Genomic DNA, 21,029 nt, shown 5'->3' on the forward strand with positions numbered 1-21,029 from the left:
CTGTTTGCAGCTCTGTTTATTCTCACCCCCACCCTCTGCCGCCATCCCCTGCACGTGGCAACCAACTTTAAAGCAGGAAAGGAAGAGGAAGTTATTGCTACACTCTCCTGGCCGCCTGCAATAATAAATCATAACTCAGCCGTGCCACTAACTGGAGAGCAGGAGAAATTATCTCCGTAAATGCATGTGACCTTAACAGTTTCAGCTTGCACACACATACCAGCTCCCAGTGGCCCTGATGCTGGATAGGCTTTTCCTTCCTGAAGTTAGACAAAGGTGGCTGGGACTGAGGCCCGGGCTTCAAAGGACAGGAAAAGCTAATGTTGTCTTATCCTGTCGCAGTTGCTGAAGTGAACTTACAGCTGCTGGTGTTTGAACAAGCTGGGCGCAAGAGGGCCATACCCTGCCTGTCTGAAGGCCGCCTGGTACAGGCTGAGTGTAAACCCCTGACTATAACGGTCACAGGTCCCTCGTCTCGAGAGTAGACAGCCCAGCAGCACTCAGAGGACATGGTGTGCCGTGAAACCACTGCTGCAGAATAGATGCCTTTCAGTTCCGACGGATGACAAAGAGTCCAGCGTCTCATGTTCGAGACCAGAGTGCAGAGGACAGTATATTAGCACAAGTATTAGCTGTACAAATCGTAGGTTCCAACAGGGGAATGTAAATGTCATTGATTAAGAGGTCCACAAGTCTGAAATCCAAGGCCCCTCAGAGCACAGAAAAGAACAGTTTCTGTCTTGCTTTGCATCTGGTGGCTTTCACGGCAGATGACACATAATTGCAGTTTCTGAGATGGCAAACGGTGGGTGATACATAAATGAAAGACTTTATCCTGAGGCTAGCCTTGGTTGTAATACTCTAAAGCAGTCTTTTTTTGTTTGTTTGTCTTGTTGTTGAAGGGGAAGTGAGAGTTAAGAAAAGTATCTATATTTTGTACACTGTCATTTAATAATCCTTTTATTTGTTACCCAGGTCCAGAATTCTAGTGATTCTCCTTCTTTGCACATAGAATTTTGCAACACTCCAAGATGCACACTGTAGCCTTTTGCTCAATTGCCAGCTATCTGGAGGTTCAATCAATCAAATATTTTAACAGTTACTCAAAACATAGTGGGACTACTAAGATTATATTCTGATAATAGCAAAATGTATTAGTCACAAGAAGGGTAGTAAACAGCAGTACCTCCAAATCTCTCAGGGTGTTTGTGCAAACACCTTTCAATGCAGTTGTTAAGTTGTATGATGGTTATTGTTAGTGAGAAGTGAGTAGTGAAGATAAAATCCGAAATTCCCTCATTGTTCGTTTTCTATAGCCGCTGCCTTGGGATATTTCTGCAGATTTCCCCTCTGGGAGTTTATTCTGGATTTTGATTCAGTTTTACCTCATTATCTTGTGGATTTCACTGTAGATGACACATAGTTATCAAGGCACTAAATACGTATCATTCTCCTAGAAAGCAGTAACATTTGTGTAGTAGTACTGTAGTTTGGAGTATTAAGCTCAACAAGGGATCTTTTGGGGAATTACAGTTTTAATCGTTTCTCTGGACATTTCTCTTCATGTTATTTAAATCAAACATTGAATACATCAGAATAACCTGGGATTAATATATTTTTTGTGGTCACCTTGTCTGTGAGGTAAGATTTTATGTGGCTAAAGTCTGGCAATCAGCCGTCTTTACTATCTGAAGCTCCTTACAGTACAAAACCATGTATAGTACTTACATTTGTACATAGAAGCCCAGGAAGAGTACAAAGAACCCAGGGTGGGTGTGGAGGGGTTCATGTCTCTCATAGATTTTCCCCTTTTGTAAGATTTATTCCCCATCAGAGAAGTGCTTTTGGTGAGTTGGTTAGAAATAGCATCTCTATTTGTTATTTAATTGGGTTTTCTACTGGTTTGGGGGGTCTCTTAGCAACCGTTGCCTTCCATAGAATACTGTAAAGGAAATAATGGTTGGAAAAAATTGAGTTCATCCTGAGCTAAGACATACGTTAAGAGCCAGAATGATACTCTGAGCAATTCATGTTTTATATGTGCTCTAAGCTGATTCAGACAGTCATTTCCTAAAGATCCTAATTCCAGTAACGTAGTTACAAAAGTGGGCTTCCAAGAAGGCTTTTTAGAAACAAATTAACAAAGAAATAATAAAAAAAATTGAGTAAGGTTATTAAGTAAGGTGCATGTCCGTAATGCTGGATTTAAAGGCAGTTAAATAGCATTGTCATTATTATTATTATATTTTTTTTAAGAAACGTCAGAATTATTTTTTCTTTTGGTTACATTTTAAAAAACGTAAAACGCTAGAACACAAGTTAATATAGAAGTGGGAATAGTAAACACTGCTTTGTGTTTTCAGTGTATCTGAGACTTTTGATCACATATTCAAATGAATGTCCACAGTGTAATCTAGGATAAAACAGGCGGAATTTGAATGTGGTGCATTGCGTCCCCTCAGAATTTGCATGCAAGTTACTTGATAACTGTAATGTTGTCCAAAGAGAACAACATTATGGTTAAGATTGTGAATCACAGGTTTAGTTCTCATTTCTGCTTTTTCGTTTTTGCATGAAGAACTTGCATTCACTCACAATCACTCTCACACACATACAAACACACTTCGGCTGGAAAACAGAATCAAGCTGTAGCATTGATAATGACAACCTCCCGCATGCTGTAATCATTCGAGTTGGAAATGTTTGCATTTTGTTCTTCATTACCCTCTTATTTACTGCCTGTAGGACTGTCACAGACTGTATTTATCATTGTCTGCACACCTCCATGTAACCTAGAGAACCTTTAAAGGGTCAGTTGGCCCTCTGCTCCCAGATTTCATTATTTATTCCGATAAGCAGCCTGCCTTTTCTGTAAATATGTGTTTGGCGTGCACATGCACACGGAAGAGGGCTCATTGTGTACATTGAGCCAGTTCACTAACACCTGTCCCCTAGACTTTGCAGAGTGTATAACCCCCTTCTGTGTCAGGGGACTGGTCTTTTGGCGTAGTGTAGAGGGGGTTGTTTCTCATTGGGGGCTGTGTGGATCAGGCACTGTCTGTTACAGCGTTTCAAGCCCGGGGTCTGAAAGCACATGATACCTACATGCACTGCACTGCACACACACAATACCACACAACCATAGATTAGATGTGTAGAATAATGCACAGTTGAATAGGGTAGATCCTTTCTCTTTCTGTTTTTCCTCTGGAATACCTGTATTTAAAATAGGTTTGCATTCCTGAAGTGATAACCATCTCTTTTTATACTATACCATTGAATTAAATATGAACCCATTGCTTCAGTATTAGTTTGAGCGGAACATTTTCCTCCCTATTTCACTGTAAAACAGTGTTTCCTGCCAAAAAAGATACATTACAAAAAGCGAAGCCACTTTTGAAGCATCTTTACAAAGGAGATTTTTTTCTGCAGTTTTTACAGATAAAGGAACACAAACTTGTTAAGCTCTAATTCACATTCGAACAATAACAACACCTGTATAACTGAGTAATCAGATGCCAAACATGTTGTTTTGGGTGCTCTGCCCCTTCTTGCTGAGGATGCCCTGTGGAGTCCTGGGAGGCAGTGAAACAAGCACCCAAGAGCACAAGGGGAAATCAAAAGGTCTGTGCATTTAGGAACAACAATAGGAGGCATTTCTTTACACAGAGGGTTGTGGGTTCCTGGAAATTATCCAGCCACATTGCTGAAGCAGATTCCCTAGTATTTCCACAAAAAGTCATTTGATTCTCTGGTGCTTATTGGAAAGTGCAACCAAAAACACAAGGTCATTCTCTTCTCATTTGTAACCTTTCTTATGTTCTTGCTGTCACACTGGCATTTCCCGAGCATGCTCACTAGGGTTCAGATGAGGAGATGCCGCCAGCAGTAAATGCATGTTCAAGATGTGCATGTGCAAGAATCCCCGGCTGATTCAGTGTAAAGTCAAGCATTGTTTTATCAATCAAAGCAAAGCTTGGCCTGTCTGACCCAGCACAGGGACCTGGACCTCATAACAGCTTCATGTATGGGCTGGGCACAATCTCTGCAGTGATCTTAACCCTGGTTAGATTTCTGAAGGTCAGCTCTTCATTGGGCAGGCTTCACAGAGGGTCACCGAAGTGTCTCAGTTTGAACATGGCATTCTTCACCACAAGGTTGTGACTCCACTTGGAAACTGCAGCTCCCACTCTGCATCAACCAAAACTTTGTGGGAGCTCTCTGGCACCTTTCTCCAGTAATATTCTCATCCCCCATGCTGTGTCCTATGACTGATTGTGATGTCCAAGGGTAGCTTTAGTGTTTTTTGTCTTGTGTCTGGATGGGTGTGGTAATCATCACTCTGTAAACAGAGAGAGAGGATATGTTCTTTTTTTTTCTTATCGATAATCAATCCTGAGGTTCTGTTGGTAGTAGGGTCCAATAAATCACTTTATGGTGAGCAAATGCAATTATACATTGTTTTCTCACAGGATAAACTGCATCTTAACTTAATGAATGGTGCCATTTGAAAAATCTCAACAACAAAAGTCTTGCTTCCTTTCACTTTTTAAAACAAAACTAACTCTTGTCATGAGAGTCAGACGTACATGAATAGCAGGCACATTTCATATGTGCTCAGAAATGCAATTAGAAGTTCATGTCTGCTCATTTATTATTTATTTGATCACAATGTGAGCCAGTGTGTTCCATTACAACCGTGCCAAATCTTCTTGGCACTACACCCCACTGGCACTGCCTCACTGCCTTGGACAAGAGGGCAACATCAGAACTCTATAGGCCTTTTTTTGGTTATGTCCCGTCCCTACTCGTCCTCCCTTTCTGGAAACTGTCCTTAACTTGTTACTGTACACAGATGCTAAAGCTTAAGACAAAAGGCTCAAGTAAGATAGCAAATGTTTCAACATCTGTCTCCACTGGTTTGAGCAACAAGTATTTCCACATGTTTTTGTATTCGAACACTGATAAAAACAGCTGTCTTGGTTTGTCTCCAGACTGAGTGGTAAACGCAATCCAACCTAAAGCAATTTCTTGCTAATTCAGCTATATAATGTAACCCCCTTTTAACTTTTCTTTATATCATTATATTTTGTATTATTTGTTAAGGTTTAATATAATCTGAACCAAGTTTGCATAATACTTTAGTTTAACCAGGTATGCACCACTGTGTAGTTGGTGCAGTAAAACCTTCACTGAAAATAACCAAAAGAGATTTTGAATGTTTAATGTTTTCAATTTCTAGAAGCATCTCAGTTCCTTCTAACTGTATTAGCAGTGGCAGCACTGTACCTTTCCATGTCTCATACAATCAAAACATGTGGTGCGAACATGCTAAACTGACTGCAGTAAAATGGAACGTATAAATTATTGTTGGTTCACTGATGAGATTATATTTTCAGCAAAGCAATGCTGTCTATTATGTCAGTATCTGTGTCCATTTTTGTTGTGTGGGGTGGCAGGGGTTCATGACACACAGATGTCTCTTCAGACAGATCACACCTTTTTTTTAAATATTTTTAATATACATATAAGGCTATATTTTGCTCCTTGTTCTTTTATTTCAATATATGTGACAAGACTTTGAAGTATTTTCTATTGATGCTGCAAACTAGATAGATAAAAAAGTGCATCCAAAAATAAACACTCTAAGCTACAAAAATAATTCCCACAAAGATTATCTGATCTTTTAATAGACTTTAAAAATAGTTTAATTGTACATGTTATGAACTGAATCATCATATCAGCTGTTTTTAACTACTAAAGGTATTCTAGTTTAGATGCATGTAATTGTCTTATTTGTTCAATGATCTGACTAATTGAACATGTGACCTGATTAATTAATTTACAACTGTGTCCCACTTTAAGGAACAACCTTAAATGATCTCTTTATTTATTCTAACTTGGTGGGTGAAATGTAATTTCTTGCTCTTTGAAGTTGAAAAATAAATACTTTTCTGGACTACAAGAGAGGAATGTTGGTTTTATTTATTTATTAAATAAATAAATGTTGATAGGTAGCCTTCATTTACATATTTTGTAAAGCTATTTTGTAATGTATCAGGCTCATTCAATATAAAATCCAGTTTACATTTAGTTTACCTGAAAGCTCATCGAATGAAAAAGTATGTTTTTGTGTAAATGTTTAAAAGGGGCATTTTGTTGCTTTGGGAAAATTAATAATAATATTGGGGCTGGTTATTTGTTTCGGCAGATTAAATACAGCCTTGTGGAGTTTTTTTATATGAGAGTTTTCTTCCTTAACATTCCTTTCTTTTCTCCACAATTGGCCAAAAGGTGGTCCTATGAAATTCTTATCTCCTGGATGATATATTAGCTCTTAGCATCTTAATAGATTCAATTTATCTCCATTCACTCACACTTTAATTTAACTGGGGGTGGAAGCTGTATTTAAATGTTCATAGACACTTTGATGTACAACAAAACCTAGCTATGTGCCAATAAAATGTATTGAGTAATGATTGTTGACCTACCATAACCTTAGTTTTTTCTTCTTTTCCAGGGAATTTATAGAAACAACCCACATGGTTTAATCCCTTTGGGTTAAATTATTTTGCTTAGGTGGTAACAAGCTGTTGAAGCAGTGTTTAAAGTGTTTAGTGTTACTTAAAAGAAATGAGGGAAGCTAATGCATATTTAATGGTTTTTGGGGCAAAATTAATTCACACAAGTTACAAGTGGAATATTGTGGAAAACAAGCTGGCCTGTGTTTTGCACTGAGAAAAGTTCTCAAGCAAACAGCAACGACAAAGGAGAAGTAAATCTTAGAAAGTGAATGAAGGAAAATCACCTTTGGCTTTGAAATCACACAAAACAAACAACTATGAGATGCTGTCCATTAAAAACAACAAAAACTCTGCTTGCTTTCCTAGTACTGAGATTTGCAGTGATACAATTACACAGGAACCCATTTTTGTTTATTTTTGTGTTTGTTTTAGTTTTTATTTTTCCCTTCCCTCTCTCGCCCTGTAAGTGAATCGGCAATATAAGTTTTTATTATTTTCTGTGTGTTTAGCATCTTGACTTGGTAGCGTGGTGTAGTAGAGAGAAATTACATTCAAGCTCTTTTACTACCTCTGTGTCTCCTTGGCAGATGATCCAGCGTGAGGTGGAAGTGAAGAACAGAGTGTGTGCAGTGGCTCTGACCGACTCCGTCCACAACGTCTGGCATCAAGAAGCCGGGAAATCCATTCTGGAGTGGATGCAGGAGGTAGGATGATCAGTCTTACAGCAATGCAGTAGTTGTATTTGGGTAACAGGAAGAAGTGGGTTCACTTGTGCTTATACTTGGATTTGTTTTTCAGATTTATATGAAAAAATATTAAACAAAACAACAATCTTCACCAAAATTATTAGGAATACATATCTTCAATATACAGTGCATGTCTTCATAACATCAGATCTGCCCCCCACCCCCCCCATAAAAACAAAAAAGGAAATAAATTCTTACATGGAAAGCATCCCCGGAGACTTTGAAATTGAAAGGATGTGAGTGTGAATGTTTTAGTCTCCAAAGTAAGGATGAAACCAGAAACATGTGTTCCTCCCTCAGGTTGCAACCTAAATCTGTTCATGTCAGTAATACACCACTGTCTTCTCATAGGCTGGATTACTTTTCCTTGCATTGCACACTTTATACCATTTACAATCATAACAAGATTGAATTATATTGTACTTGTGCATTTTCAGAACGCAGCAGAACCAAAACAGATATAGTCTTTGGTTTGGTTTGATGTTTTCGTGAAATTTTATAGTATCATTTGTAGAGCACCAAAAAAAAGAAATCAAACAAATCCTGAGCTGATCATAACAGCGTTATCAGGTGGGTGCACAGAAATACTATAATATAATGCAATACAATGATGATAATAATTGGCTGTATTGTGAAGGCAGGTGTTATGGATGCCATCTTTACACCAAGTGTGGTAGGTGAGCGGTGCTGGTCTGCATGTCATGTAGTAGTTGCTGATTAGTAATCTGTGAAGCAGACTGACAAACAGCAGTGAACTAAATAACCTGCTCTCTTGCAATTGATCCGATCTTCTATGAATACGTTTGTCATTCCGAAAGCCATCTGATAGGCATCTTTATGCATCTCTTTTCATTTTTTCCCCCTTTTTTTTCCATCAATAAATAACTACCCTAATTTGCCTTATTCCCACCACTGGTCTGCTATTTCAGTTGCTTTATTTAGTTTTGCCCTTTATTTCATGACCTCGGGTCTCCTTCCTCCAGCCGTTGACAACACCTGTGATCATTCAATATGCACATAAATTGGAGAAAGCATATCCCTTGTGATGGCTACAGTGGAGCCAAAGATGCAAATGTCACGCATAGCTATAGAATCTCTTTCTTTACAATTGCACATCCAGTTGTTGTGAAAACTCACTGTATTCCTTAGTGAGTTTTCTTTTTTCTTTTCCTGGCGGGGGGAGTTGGACATTTTCATTCCAGGTTGTAATTGACTAGATTTCAGATTTAGTGCTTAGTTGGAATGCAAAGTGCTTTCTGTATGTGTGTGATACTTGCCAAGAAAAAAGAAACCGAGAAAAGATAAAACTTACATCCGTCTCCATGAAAAATAGCTAAAGATTATATTGTTACTGTTATTTAAAATGTTTATATAATAATAATAATAATAATAATAATAATAACACTTTTTGTATTTGTAAATAAGGAATAGTTTGTGTATTCTTGCTAATTTTTGAGTTTTCTCTGGGATACAGATTTTACCTTTGGAAAGTTCAGTTTCAGGAATGTCACAGATTAGGGCTGACTGTCATTTCTTCCTCCCTCTCTCTTTGCCATGATGGGAACATGAATGTTTGTTACCCCCGGGTTTGTCTCAATTTTGAATTCTTGTGTTACCATGTAGAATAAGTGGAACAAGATTCAAAGGTAAATTAGTACAGTACTAATAAGTAAACCTTTACACTGTAATTCAGCATAAAATATATTCAAATTTAAAACATTCCTTATTGAGAGCAGTGTAGGGCCATGTAAAATTCCCTCATTTGAAAGATTAATGAGCTTGGCTGTAGGAAAAAGTGCTCTACGTGTTCCACTATACACTTTGATACACTTTGAGATGTTATAGGTTTTAGTTTTCTTAATTTATGTTTTACCGGATGAAAAGAAATACAGTCATGAAGTGAACAAAGGGTCGTGTAATCCACTCCTTTATTATTACTATTATTATTAATAATATATTCATTTAAAATCAGTTATAATAATCAAAAGATTTATAATGTATTGTAACTTCTCATTCTGTGAAAATTAAATCCCTTTCCTGCTGTAAGTGCATTCATTCCTATTTCTCTGATTTCTACCTCTATTGTTTCTGTTCTCATCCTCATCTGACCCCCCTGCCTTTTTTGTGATTGCAGTGTCCCATGCTTTTTAGATCAGCTAACTAGCATCTACCTCACAGTCCCTGTCCCATACAACAATATATTGTATAGTATAGATTATATGTAATTTATATATAACTGTTTCTCCCCCTCCTCAGTCCTATGACCGCTCACCCAGCAGGTTTCAGAGGCCTGATATATACCTGCTGAGTTTCGACTTCTCTTCCAATCCCAGACCTTATCTGTATCTTTTTTGTCCGACTCCAGTAATTCAGCTTTTGAGGTTAGTCGATTGGATCTAAGGGAGAGTTCAGATGCAGGCTGACTCAGAGTTCACGGCACAGTTGGGCAAGTGATAGAGGCCTAATAACGAGGCAGTGACTTAATGATGGCATTTGTGTGGGCCTTAAATCGAGAAGCTACCCTTATGCAATCACTGGTTTACATGTAGAATCACAGAGAATAATGATTAATGTTTAAATTGTTAAATTCAACATGTAATGTACATGTTTTTTTGTTTAATGTAAGAATGATCTATGCTTTAAATGTATAGAAATTGCTTATTTTATGAAAAAGAAAGGATTTTAATAGATTTTACTAGAATTATCTAGAATTCCTTAATATCTACATAAGTTAATATTGTATTTTACTGTGTTTGAAGTTTGTTTTTTGAATATATATAGATATATTATTGTTACGTTCTAAACCTATGACTGATTGAAATGCGTGAGAATGATCTGCAGGTAAAGTGAGTGTATCTGTGCTATGGAACACCTGCCTGCCATTTATATTTTCCTACAGGGCAATTATGATAGCTGTTAACTTCCCGCTAAGACCCAGCATTGCAGTTGTCCCCTATAGGATTCCTTTCCTTCAATTGCCATATGTTTCTGATTAATACTGATTATCACAGGAGTGTAAAAGTTACCTTAGCGTATGTACTCACATGTTGTGTGTTTAATCTTAAATGATTTTTAATTATGTGTGCTTTTCTTCTTCCTCCTCCTCTTCTTCTTTTGCGTCATCTTCTTATGAATTAATTATTCCATGAATATGCATTACAGAATATCAATGGTAGTTTAGTTAAAAAAACACTATAATTTCAGGTAATTAGCTTCTATGCTTTCAGTTAAAATAAAGCACATCTAACACTTCTGAAAACCATCAATGTCAAATTGTCTAAAACTGTATTGGCACTATTGAGTTATAATGATATAGTTGTTCTTAGAAGCCTTTATCGCTCAATGCATTGTACTTATGAAATTAAGGAAATTAGAATATCAAGTCTGATTTAATTTCAATATAGGCAGATTCCACTACTCACAGATCAGGTCTCATAAAGAACCTACCTATATGCATAACCTATACCTATATTTATACCTATATACACATAGTTCTCTCTCTCTCATATATATATATATATATATTTATTTATTTATATATATGTATTTATTTATTTATTTTTATATATATGTACATATACAGTTCCAATAGATAATCTACACCCCCTTTCAAAATATTATCCTTTGTTGCCTCATATCCTAAAATCCATCCATCCATTTTCAAAACCGCTTATCCTGGTGAGGGTCATGGGAAGCTGGTGCCGATCCCGGCAGGCATAGAGCGCAAGGCAGGAATACACCCAGGATGGGACGCCAGTCCATCGCTGGGCAACACACACACAAAAAGGCAATTTAGAGTAACCAATCAACCTAAACTGCATGTCGTTGGATGGTGGGAGGAAACCAGAGTGCCGGGGGAAAAATCCCACGCGGACACAGGGAGAACATGCAAACCCCACACAGACAGGCCCCCGAGCCGAGACTGAAACCCTGGACCCCAGAGCTGTGAGGAAGCAGCACTAACCACCGTGCCACCGTGCCACCCCTCTAGAAAATTATCTAAACATAAAAACTGAAATAGCTTGGTTGATAAGTGACCACCCCCTTGTAAGGTGTTGCCAATCACCTTCAAAATCACACAAAGTTAAGTGGCCTCCACCTGTGTTAAATTGTGATTCACATGATTTCAAAATAAATTCAGCAGTTCCTGTAGGTTCCTCTGCTGGGTCGTGCATTTCAAAGCAGACTCAACCCTGAGCACCAAGGAGCTTTCAAAAGAACTCCAGGACAAAGTTGTTGAAAGGCACAGATCAGGGGATGGGTATAAACAAATTAAAAGGCCTTGAATATCTATTGGAGGTCAGTCAAGACAATTATTAAGAAGTGGAAGTTGAATGACACCACCAAGACCCTGCCTAATCAGGCCGTCCCTCCAGACTGGATTACCGATCATTACGGAGACTTGTCTGGCAAGACAACAGTATCCCAAGCACTCTATAAATCTGGCCGGTATGGAGAAAGTCCAGCCATGTTGTAAAAAGTTTTGCGGTCTAATGAAACTAAAATTGAACTTTTTGCAAAGCGTTATGTTTGGCGCAAACCCAACCCAATCCCATGGTTGTGGCTGCATCATGTTATGGGGATGTTTCTCATCGCCCGGGACTGATGCACTTGTCAGGATAGAATTGAATGCAGGAAAGTATAGAAAAGACCTTGAGGAAAACCTGCTGCCCTCTAAAAGAAAGTTGAAACTGCAATGGACGTTCACCTTGACAATGACCCAAACCACACAGCCAAAACTGCACAGGAGTGGCTAAGGAACAAAAAGTTAAAAATCTTTGAGTGGCCCAGTCAGAGCATGTGGCATGACTTGGAGATTACTATTCATCATTGCTCCCCAAGGGACTTGACAGAGCCTGAGCAGTTTTGTAAAGAAGAATAATCAAATATTGTCAAATCTAGGTATGCAAAGTTGGTAGAGACCAACAGACTCACAGCTGTTGCTGCCAAAGGTACCAAGTATTAACTCAGGGCTGCTGGAGACCAATTATCATATTTCAGTTTTGTATTTTTAATATATATATATTTTTTGCACAATTCCCCATTTAGTATAGCGTACAGTTTGTAGATAAGTGGAAAACATCCTCATTTAAATGCAAACTCTGAGGCACTGACAACAAAATGTTAAAAAAGTTCAAGGGGATGTAGACTTTTTATGGGTACTATATATATTAATATACTTATCTATCTATCTATCTTTAATTGCTATCTGAAGTTTGAACAGGAAAAATATGTATTTATTTTGTAGTAATCTTGCCTATCTGTTGGATTCTCCTAAGGTATTCAGTATTCAGCTGGATAGGGTGAGGTATCAAAAATGAAACTGCACTTGATTTTTCTTTTGCTGTCTTAATTTAGATGATTTGCAGACAGGCACACACGCATCCACCAACTATCAATAAAGTTTTGCATCGGTAATTGTGAGCTATTTGAAAGTTATTGTGTTGGGGGATGGGGTCAAGGGGAGGGATTTGTTTTTCACAGTTGTATTAATATTCATTTAATATCATCTTTATCTTTAAGTATCAAATGCAACTCAACTGCTATTAGAGTACCACACTACAGGGCAGCCTGTTTGTTTTCGTGTTATTTTGCTCAGTTCAATAGTTTCATTGATCTACGGTTTCTTAAAAAAAAAAAAAAAAATCTGCCATTCTTTGTGAAATTCACTCTCTAATCCCATACAGCAACCCTGCCTTTATGTTACTGCTGCTCTCCCTGGTCCCAAAACAGTAGGGTTGCCTTGACAAATCTATTGAAAAGCCAGTCCCCAGCCTTTATTGGTGGGGACTGGAGCCTTTGAAACTCCTCTTCTCACTGCGCCACAGCTGACATCTTCTTCCAGACAGAATGAATTAAAGAAATACAATAAGACACTTGATCTACCAGTCAAGGATCTTTCCACACAGAGGGCGGATTCCATGGTGCTCAACTGGGGCACCAAGAATCTAAAAATACACAATACGTGCTTGTTTACTGAAATAGCAGTCAACTATTTTTGCTAACTCGATTGACAGGATTAAAAAAAAAAAAAAAGCAAAGATGGTAAAAAAAAAAGAAACAATAAAAAGAATCAAACTAGTCTAATGGCAAAGAAAGCATCTGTGCTCACTAGCAAAATAATTGTTTAAAATAAAAAAATAACATAAAGCACATTTGGAACAGGGATAGATATTTACATATGTCTTTCTGAAACAAATCAAATGCTGGGTGATTCATTGGTTTTGTTTTTTATTCGTGCTGTTTCCTTAAAAAAAGAGAGAGGAAAAAAATCCCTTCCATTAATATCTTTGAATGACCTAATAGTGTCATTTTCGTCTTTGTTAATATTTTGCCAGTTTAGTTTGAAAGGGAAATAGACAAATAAAAGATTGCTTTCAGCTTGCATTCACCTGTTTTGAAGTATAAGTCAAGGAGAAAACATTTATTTGAGTGTACATTTAGATAAAGAGCTAGAAAAGCTTTGTATATCTTACTACATGTATATGTTACATATGTCGTACTACATTTTCACAATATCTATATATTATGTATTATTATTAAAACATTATTTATATTTGGGTGGCATTCTATGATTCTATGAGACAATTATGCACACAGTAATTCTGAAAACACTAATGGATGTAGTGATATAATTATAAAAACTAATAAAAGAGGAAACAAATCCATTCAGAGAAAATATAGACAAGACACAGCCACCGCTGTCTCTGGATGACTGGGCAGCATGTGTGTATACATGCGTGTTTGTGTGTGTGTGACCTTGCATGCCAGAGGGCTGAGGGTCAGTTGGCGCTGACAGTCAAGCAGAAGTCTGAGCTGACCTTGGGCTGCGTTTTGTGTAACACTGCCAGACTAGGCTGCAATAGGACCAAACCCTGGGTGGCGGGGGTGTTCGGCGCTGCTCTCTCAGGGGAAGAGAGGTTTGGGAGGGGTTTAGGTAGAAGCTGTGCTATGATTGGGCTTCGTAGGAATATATGAGTGCAGTATCTGTAGAAAACTGGGCTCCTCGACTTCTTGCAGGAAAAAGAAACAAACAAACAAAAACAAAAAAGAGTAACCGTTCTCTGCTTCATAGTTTCCATGAACAAGCAGTGTGTTCAGTTTCCAGGGATTCCATCTGTACCTTTTCCAAGATTTCTCATGTTTGTTTGTGTATTCTTTTGTTGTTGTTGTTTGCTTTTCTGACTTTGTTTGTGTTTCTACTGAACTGGCCTTATTCTCTCCTTTCATTGGGTTTCTTTGGGTTTCTTTCTTATTCTCTCCAAAGTACAGTACAGAATTAATCCAGCTGATCCACAGCTTTACTCTGCTGTTAGCATTTGGTTGTTAGACAAAGAAGCATGATAATATTGCAATAGAAAGATAAAAGGCATGCATTGCTTAAAGAAAAAAGAAAAAACACATTACAAAACATTATCAAACCTGCAGTACCCAAAAGAGAATTTAGCTCAAAAACAACAATCCTAACTCAAAGTTATCCTATCAGAAAAATTTAAGCAAGAGAAAATAATAAGAGAAGAATATATATTTGTGTGTGTGTATGTTAAAGGTACACTGTTATAAAATTCTAAATGCATATTTGCCTGTGTTCACAGTTACATGTGCCACTTTACGCATTAGTGGATTGGCATAAATAAGACCCGAAAAGTAAACAGCACTGGTGTATGCTGAAGGTGTGTAAGTTATCAATAGTTAGTGTAAAGGAGACATAGATTAGCTTAGACAGTCATAGAAATCAAGGTGAGGGCCACTGTGCTCATTTTAAATAGCTACTTAATAACTGTTCTGATCAATTTGATATAGGAGAGTAGATGGTTACACCTGGTTAGCAGGGGTAAGATGCAGTGTGCAGGCATCTTTCCACAGCTCTTGATGCATTGCTGGTTGTGTTTAACTTTGTATAAATCAGGGCTGTCTCCACAACACATTCAGTCCTTTAATTGATTTGTGTTTTCTCTCAGCATTGCTGTAACTGGGTGTCAAGTGCAGAGCCATTGGATACTCCAGTGGAGACGATGCTCCCAGACTGCCCCAGAGTTTCTGCAGGTACAGTGAACTCAACTTTACAATCAAGTATCAGATTGTCACTTGCAGCTCTAGAAAACTGCATAATACCTCATGTTGCAAAGGTTTGCATTATCATGTTCTTAGTATTATTATTTTTTCAACTAAAATGTGTTTTATGTATTCATTTATCCATTGTACCTTCAAATTCTTCTGAGAAAGCTATAACTGTTTTGTTGCAAGTCGATGATGAGGAAATTCTTAATACAAGTGACTTGTAAGTGACCTGTCCTTTGGATCGGTAAATTGTTCTGTATATGTAATTTGCAAATTAAATCAATGCTTTTTAGCATAATACTGTTTCTAATAAAAGTGAAAAATAGTTTTCTAAAGAAAAGTTTGAGTTTTGTATAAGAAAAGCAGCACCTATCAAATAATCATCAACTGATTGAATGTCAGGTCACTATAAACAGTGGTCACCAGTCCATGCTACATTATTTCCAGAATCAATACAAATGGTGAAATAATTTTGCATTCTTATAAAATAAATCCAGGTATTCATATATTTTGTTGTGTGCTATATGTATATGTATATGTATTTTGCAATACTATAAAGTTCACAGTGGATGTTTCTGTTCATTCTGCCCCTGAAAATCTGGAATTCACAGGATACAATACGTACACAATTTTGTCTTTGTGGTTGTGTGTGTACATGTGCCATGTGTAAAGGACATAGAGTTGGAAAGTGACTATTCCATGCTGTTTAGACACTTCTTGGTATATGAGTCTTCTCAGAAGGTGTGTTGTGAGATCTTTGAATGTATTGCTCATGTCAGCAAGTTTTCCATTATTTCTCATTTTTCTTTTAAGATTTCAGGGGGCCATATTCCTTCACTTTTAGTTGATCTTCTTTTGTTGATTCAAAGAGCTTGTGTTCAGTAGGGTCACTGCAATTGTTCTTCCATTAAAAGCAATGGTTTATCCAGTGCAGCGTGAGATTTGGTTCCATGATTATGCATTGCATTTAATCAACATTTATCAATGTTAATGAAAGAAATGGTGCGATAAATGTAGCTACTACGTGGATTCCCTGCTTGTTGACTGTCCTCCATTATGAATTTTAAAGGTTAAATTGATCTTATTTGCTCTAACTGTTTTTAACATTAACTTTGCAGAGAAATGTTTTTGTTTTTGATTTTGTTATAAACAAAGTGCATATTCACCTGTTTTAAAAAAGTAATACTTTGCAGAGCTTGAGAAGGACACCTCAATATGTAGAAGCAGCTGGACTTCAGATAACCAAGCTGAAACAATCATCTGGGCTCAAATAAACAGCTAAGGGGGTTGAAAAGGCAAAACAACAACAAACCAAAAAAAAGATTGCATCATACTGTATTCATGCAGGCACTTCTAAGAGAAAGACAATAATGCAAAGCCAAAAACTGTTGATATGTGGCGAAGGAGAAAATATAATAATTAAATAGCTATAGATGTGGTATTCATGCTGGTTTAAATGGTATGCGGGTGTAACAAGGTGAAGACAAGAGTTCTGTTGCTCTCAATCATCTGTGAACAGTATTCAAACCAGCACTGCGGTCCTGTTGACGTCTTTGTTTATTGTTTTTAACATGATAAAACTTGGAATAGGTCCCTGTGCACTGGGTGTTTTTTTTCAAAAAGAGTATTGATGGAAGGTCACTGCAGCAGTACTGGCAGACTGCTAAAAGACTGGCAGAATTTTATCAGTTACAAGCACACTGAACACGGCCTAAATATGCAGATAAACTGGAACAAATCTCGTCAAAGCCCCTGCTCTTGTTATAGCCCTCCTCTGGTTTTGACCCAGAGTTATTTGAAGAGAGTGGATTGCTTGGAGAATTGTGAACTCGGGAAAAATGCCCCTATTGAAAATCCAGCTAAAGGCAGTTATAGTCTGAATGCTATTGAAGGACTCAATGTCTGCCGAGTGAGTTTTTAACCGTCTCAGCCGGGTTGTGAATGAGAAGGTTTTTCAAATGACCACAGTCACAGTTTGTCACGGCGATCTCTTCGGACTGTTTTCTGAAGCATCGCCCAGTGCTGTAGAGACTCCTGTTTCTTAAAATTAATGTTATATGTGTATATCCAGGTCACAGCTGTTATGCTCTTCTTTTTGTGAAGAAATGGTGCTTATTTTAGTTATTTCTCAGTTTCAAATGCTGCTTTAAGTCTAGCAATCACGTTCCATCAACATTTAGTAAAATATGTGAATAACTATTTGGATTTAATAAAACAATTATAAGATGAAAGTTGTTCTTATCTTGAAAAGCAGAAAGATTAATGTATCGGGAGGCCAGTATATAACCCAGGACTAGGTTTCCTCTGCCTTTAGCCTGGAGACTCCTGGTTTTCTGGTTGTCATTCCAGCCGAGCTTTAAATCATTAAATTGGCAGTATTGTTTGATTAATTAGTGCATTACTAACCTGTATCCCAGTTCTCTTCTCATTGACCATTTGAGGTTCTACAGTTCTGCAGGTTTTGTACAGCTCTGCACACCTAAAAGCCAAGGACATGCAGAATGATTTGGCACTGTGGAGATCCAGATCAGAAGAACAAGCAGGGCAGTTGGCAGTCCCTTCTCAAGGAACTAAGCTTGTACAGTATGCCAGCCAAGATTAATGGGTCCTTTGACAAAATCCTCACAAACAAAAAATAGAAAGGGGATTGTTTCTGAAGCAGGGACAGAGGTTCAAACAGAGCTGTACAGGAGAGGTTGCAATGAAATCTAACTTGTGTCCACAGTCATTGCTATGGCCTTGCTTTACCTTTTTGGGGAATAGAGAACTTTAGAAGGTGCCAAGACTTACAAATGTGTGTGTGAGATTGTTTGTGTGTGTGTGTGTACGTCTGCCTGTGTTTGTATCCGGCAACAGCTCACTTCTTGACATGAAAAGCCTGCAAAACCCAATTTTTCATACACTGCTGTATTTCTGCTGTGGTTGCCTGTATGTCATGTATTTCCTGATGTATACATGACATTTTTTATATTATTATACATTATACATAGAAATCCTCATTAATATATCATTCTTCTCTCTTAGAAGAAACAAGCATGTTTAAGTTGAAGCAAATGTTAAAAAAAAAAACTCTAACTGAATTTGATGTTTCATTTCAATGAAAGAAAATGTTGAATGTAAACAGTGATTAGTACTTAGCAAAAGTAAGTTAATGTGGATCAAAACTTTAACTGCATGCCTGATTCTATTAATCTTTAATTAATATTTAATTGATGTCCACCACTAATTCATTGGTTGCATTTACAGTGAGGGAAAAAAGTATTTGATCCCCTGCTGATTTTGTACGTTTGCCCACAAAGAAATGATCAGTCTATAATTTTAATGGTAGGTGTATTTTAACAGTGAGAGACAGAATAACAACAAAAAAATTCAGAAAAATGCATTTCAAAAAAGTTATAAATTGATTTGCATGTTAATGAGTGAAATAAGTATTTGACCCCTTCGACTTAGTACTTGGTGGCAAAACCCTTGTTGGCAATCACAGAGGTCAGACGTTTCTTGTAGTTGGCCACCAGGTTTGCACACATCTCAGGAGGGATTTTGTCCCACTCCTCTTTGCAGATCCTCTCCAAGTCATTAAGGTTTCGAGTCTGACGTTTGGCAACTCGAACCTTCAGCTCCCTCCACAGATTTTCTATGGGATTAAGGTCTGGAGACTGGCTAGGCCACTCCAGGACCTTAATGTGCTTCTTCTTGAGCCACTCCTTTGTTGCCTTGGCTGTGTGTTTTGGGTCATTGTCATGCTGGAATACCCATCCACGACCCATTTTCAATGCCCTGGCTGAGGGAAGGAGGTTCTCACCCAAGATTTGACAGTACATGGCCCCGTCCATCGTCCCTTTGATGCGGTGCAGTTGTCCTGTCCCCTTAGCAGAAAAACACCCCCAAAACATAATGTTTCCACCTCCATGTTTGACGGTGGGGATGGTGTTCTTGGGGTCATTCCTCCTCCTCCAAACACGGCGAGTTGAGTTGATGCCAAAGAGCTCGATTTTGGTCTCATCTGACCACAACACTTTCACCCAGTTCTCCTCTGAATCATTCAGATGTTCATTGGCAAACTTCAGACAGGCCTGTACATGTGCTTTCTTGAGCAGGGGGACCTTGCGGGCGCTGCAGGATTTCAGTCCTTCACGGCGTAGTGTGTTACCAATTGTTTTCTTGGTGACTATGGTCCCAGCTGCCTTGAGATCATTAACAAGATCCTCCTGTGTAGTTCTGGGCTGATTCCTCACCGTTCTCATGATAATTGAAACTCCACGAGGTGAGATCTTGCATGGAGCCCCAGACCGAGGGAGACTGACAGTTATTTTGTGTTTCTTCCATTTGCGAATAATCGCACCAACTGTTGTCACCTTCTCACCAAGCTGCTTGGCGATGGTCTTGTAGCCCATTCCAGTCTTGTGTAGGTCTACAGTTTTGTCCCTGAAATCCTTGGACAGCTCTTTGGTCTTGGCCATGGTGGAGAGTTTGGAATCTGATTGATTGATTGCTTCTGTGGACAGGTGTCTTTTATACAGGTAACGAGCTGAGATTAGGAGCACTCTCTTAAAGACACCTGGGAGCCAGAAATCTTGCTGATTGATAGGGGATCAAATACTTATTTCCCTCATTAACATGCAAATGAATTTTTAACTTTTTTGATATGCGTTTTTCTGGATTTTGTTGTTGTTATTCTGTCTCTCACTGTTAAAATACACCTACCATTAAAATTATAGACTGATCATTTCTTTGTCAGTGGGCAAACGTACAAAATCAGCAGGGGATCAAATACTTTTTTCCCTCACTGTATATTGAAGAGGACAGATTTGAGTTTGTTTAAAAATAAAACACAAGTTTAATGAATGCTCTGTTATAGATTTATTTTTTAAACATATGCAATTGAATGTTAAAATGCAAATCTGTGTTTTTATGCTATAAAATCAGCATATGTCACTTAAAACATATTAAACAGTATAATATTTAACCATGAAATGTCCATATAGATCTCCACTCATGCTTGTCCTCTAACATGCCAATGAAGTTAAGGGCAGGAGGCCTGTTGTTTGAAAAGGAATTTAGGTTTAGTTTGGCTGTGTGTTTGGGGTCATATCCTTTATCCACATTCTTCACAATTAAGAAGAATGGGATAATTTGCCTGGCAAAATGGCACCAATGAGCTATTTTATGAATTCACAGCAATGTTTGTTTTGTTAGAAAATATCTTAATTGTTTTCATTATTGTCTAATATTTGTTTAGTTAAGAAAGACATCTCCCCAGATAAAGTAAATGAAAGTTTGATATACCCATCTTTATATTTTCTGGTACTCTCTCACGTCCTAAGGATCAGAAGACACAGCCTTCATTTTCTAATCCTCTTTTCAAGCTAGATAGGGCCTTAACATCTTTGATTTGTCTTTTATAGAAAATGACTGGCAGACTTTGACCCACTTGGCTTATGTCTTTATTTAATGAGCCTGAGTTTAAAGGAAGCATGCAGAAATATTGTGCAGTATAAGGAGTTTTATGTTGCTTTTTGTTAAAGAAAAAATAAGGGGTCATACTCAAGCCACAGAACAACATGCACATAGGGATATAGCCATTTATCATAACAATGGAAAGTCTCTGAGCATTGTCTCTTGGTCTCTGGCACATAGACTTATCTGAACCTTCCTTAGGTGAAATATTTGCATGGAAAATTGTGTTGAAATCTCATGT

The 21,029-nt window shown here is 37.7% G+C and overlaps 1 protein-coding gene across 1 annotated transcript in view; it reads left to right on the top strand.

Moving 5' to 3' along the window:
• arb2a (ARB2 cotranscriptional regulator A) overlaps positions 1-21,029 on the top strand; it is a 207,967-nt gene that overhangs the window by 133,996 nt on the left and 52,942 nt on the right. Inside the window, exons 9-10 of the mRNA XM_066711846.1 lie at positions 7,112-7,228; positions 15,232-15,316. Of these exons, the coding sequence (XP_066567943.1) occupies positions 7,112-7,228; positions 15,232-15,316 (202 nt within the window). The remainder of the gene's footprint in view (positions 1-7,111; positions 7,229-15,231; positions 15,317-21,029) is intronic.

This window comes from Amia ocellicauda, chromosome 8 (genome assembly GCF_036373705.1).
Source record: "Amia ocellicauda isolate fAmiCal2 chromosome 8, fAmiCal2.hap1, whole genome shotgun sequence".
In the NCBI taxonomy this organism is placed as follows: Eukaryota; Metazoa; Chordata; class Actinopteri; order Amiiformes; family Amiidae; genus Amia; species Amia ocellicauda.